At 38.4% G+C, this 3,354-nt stretch overlaps 1 protein-coding gene across 1 annotated transcript; it reads left to right on the forward strand.

The window, feature by feature from the left end:
• The first annotated feature begins 495 nt into the window (after positions 1–495).
• Positions 496–1,434, forward strand: LOC138916871 (olfactory receptor 5AN1-like). Its single transcript, XM_070230476.1, has one exon. The coding sequence runs from the start codon at positions 496–498 to the stop codon at positions 1,432–1,434; it is 939 nt and encodes a 312-aa protein (XP_070086577.1).
• Positions 1,435–3,354: the final 1,920 nt, after the last annotated feature.

The raw sequence follows: 3,354 nt of genomic DNA on the forward strand, positions 1-3,354 counted from the left end.
CCCCAAGATACTCTCCAACTTCTTCCAGGAGTAGCAAACTATCACCCTTGTGGGTTGTGCTGTTCAGTACTTCACCCTTCCAAACGTGGGACTGAGTGAGTCTTGTCTCATGACAGCCATGGTTTATGATTGATATGCTGCCATTTGTAACCCACTTCTCTATTCATCCATCATGTCACCCACTCTGTGTGTTCAGATGGTTCTGGGGTCCTATATTAAATATTTAATTTAATAAATATTTAATATTTTTAAAATATGTCTTTTAATTTTTCTGAGACCTCATCAGGTAATTGGGAACCTGAAACACTGAGAAGGTCCTATTTGGCACTTAGATGGAAACTGTAGTCTTTCTTCTAGGACGGTAAAGCGTTTTCCATTTTTCAGTGCTCAGTGAAGGGAAGAAAATGGCAGATGTGAGAATTATAATGTCGTCATTTCACGTGAGTCAGTAATGCATTCTTTTGACTCTTTTCTCATTTTAGGAGCACCAAGCCAATGACTCAAGGAGGAAATATTACAGCTATCACCCATTTCCTCCTCTTGGGATTCTCAGATTTCCCCGGAATCAGAGCAGTGCTCTTCGTTGTATTCCTGTTGGTGTACATTATGACTCTGATTTGGAACCTGTGTCTCATCATCTTAATAAGGATGGATTTCCATCTCCACACACCCATGTACTTCTTCCTCCATAATCTGTCCTTCATTGATATCTGCTACGTGACCTCCACAGTCCCCAAGATGCTCTCCAACTTTTTCCAGGAGCAGCAAACCATCACCCTTGTGGGTTGTGCTGTTCAATACTTCATCTTTTCAACCATGGGACTGAGTGAGTCTTGTCTCATGACAGCCATGGCTTATGATCGATATGCTGCCATTTGTAACCCACTTCTCTATTCATCCATCATGTCACCCACTCTGTGTGTTCAAATGGTGCTTGGGTCCTATATGGCAGGATTCTCTGGTTCTATATCCCAATTGTGTGCCATGCTTCAGCTCCAATTCTGTGGGCCTAATATCATCAACCACTTCTTCTGTGACATGCCCCAACTGTTAGTCCTGTCCTGCACTGACACTTTCTTTGTACAACTCATGACTGCGGTATTAATAGTGATCTTTGGGATAATAAATGTCTCAATTATCATGATATCTTATGGCTGTATTGTCATCTCCATTATGAAGATCACTTCAGCTAAAGGCAGGTCCAAGGCTTTCAGCACCTGTGCTTCTCACCTGACAGCAGTGACCCTCTTCTATTCCTCAAGTATCTTTGTCTACTTGAGTTCCAGCTCTGGCGGTTCCTCCAGCTTTGACAGATTTGCATCAGTCTTCTACACTGTGGTGATTCCCATGTTGAATCCCTTGATTTATAGTCTGAGGAACAAAGAAATCAAAGACGCCTTGAAGAGGTTGCAAAAGAAGGGAAAGTATTGCTGAGGTCACAGATTATGAGATTTTTGACATATTTATCCTATCAGAATCACCTTAACCCACAATAACATGCACAAGAATGCACTATAACAAAATTCATACTGCCTTTGGAAAAAGAAGACTTAATTTGACACAAATAATATGCCAAAATGGACCAATAGGTGACTCAATGCCATGCAAACACAATATCTTTAAGTCCTAGTGGTTCATGAACATCAGCTTACATGAGGAGTAGATTGATCATTTATTTATATATCAATCTTTCCATCATTTATGAAACATCAGGTTTAAAAACTTGTTGCTTCCTTTAGTTTCTGAGATTGAACCCTGCCCAATTGCAGGACTCTGACATGAAAGGAAAGGTAACAGACAGAGGTCCTCTTGGATATAGAAACTTTGTCACTCAAATATTTTGATGCAGCAGCATGACTAAGACACAGAAGTGACCAATGTTTGTTTTGTGTTTCTGAACAGAATAGGAAGGAACAAAGAGAAAGGATGTGACTTTGGACAGAAACAATCCTGTGCAATTGGTCTGGTTGTGCCTACTGCAAAGACCAATCTTACCTAGCTAGTGTTTGTCTAAGGCCTCTTTCAATGCTAATCATCTAATAAATTTTTGATTACATCCTAGTCTATACCACCTATAGTCTAAGGAAGGAGGAGGTGATTTGAATCATAAAAGGAATGGAAGGAAGTATCTTGTCCCTTCAATGCCGTTTATTTATGAATCTGATGAGTTAATTTTTTGCACATAGTGTCCAGTGGGGATTTCTGATGGGAGATGATATTCAAAATCCATGTCACAGCCAATAGCAATTTCTGATATTGTGGGACTCAACTCTCCCTTTTTCTCCCCCATCCAATCTGGAAAATTTACCCTTGGTTCACATAGCCAATGGGATCACACTACCAAATCATTTTTCATATCTCAAACATCTGAAACTATTTGGTGTGAGAATACATGTGACAGCTCATCATAATAACAGAATTACTGAATATTCAGTATTGCAAAGACAAAGAGCAAATATGGAAAATTGATATACTTTCTTTCCTATCATTTTGTTCAACATTTTATGTCTTAGAGATTTATGGTTTTTTGGGGTGATATTATAGATGAAGTAGAATGGTTTGTGTTACTCTAATGCTGATATTTCCAGCAGACTTCAAGGGCCAGGAAAGGAGATAGATGGTGGTACAAGCAAGGTTCTCAACTCTGAACAGTTTTTGCTGTGTGAAGTAGGAGAGAAAGTTGTGGTCAGGTTAAAAAAAAGATGTGTAGCAACACTGAATGTTGACTTTCGAGATTGCTCTGACTTGAACAAACTGGTACAAAACATGTCATTACATTTACATATTATTCTTAGAGTTTCATTGAATTCTTATTTTTGGCTTGTTATTATTTTTTTTTTTTGAGGTAATGCTGATTTAGAACATTATATCAATTTCAGGTATACATCATTACATTTCAAATTATATGTAGACTACATCATGTTCACCCCCCAAAGAATAGTTACCATTTGTCATTGTACTCATGTGCCCTTTTACTCTTTTCACCCCTTGCCCCACAACCCATCCCCTTTGGTAACAGCTGATCTAATCTGTATTTCCCTGTGTTTGTTTATTGTTGTTACTGCTTGTATCTTCCACTTATGAGTGAAATCTTACGATATTTGACTTTCTCTGTCTGACTTTTTGCTTACATAATATAGTCAAGGTCCATCCATCTTGTCGCAAATGGTAAAATTTCATCTTCTTTAATAGCTGAGTAGTGTTCCATTGTGTATATATGCTGCATCTTCTTTATCCATTCATCCACTGATGGGCACTTAGGTTGCTTCTGTCTTGGCTTTTGTGTATAATGCTGCAATGAACATATGGGTGCATATATCTTTTTGAATTAGTGTTCTTATGTTCTTTGGATAC

The sequence above is a fragment of the Equus caballus genome, chromosome 12 (assembly GCF_041296265.1).
Source record: "Equus caballus isolate H_3958 breed thoroughbred chromosome 12, TB-T2T, whole genome shotgun sequence".
NCBI classification, from domain to species: domain Eukaryota; kingdom Metazoa; phylum Chordata; class Mammalia; order Perissodactyla; family Equidae; genus Equus; species Equus caballus.

Coding starts and splice junctions, on each gene's coding strand:
- LOC138916871 (XM_070230476.1), top strand. CDS start 496: ATGACTCAAGGAGGAAATATTACAGCTATCACCCATTTCCTCCTCTTG.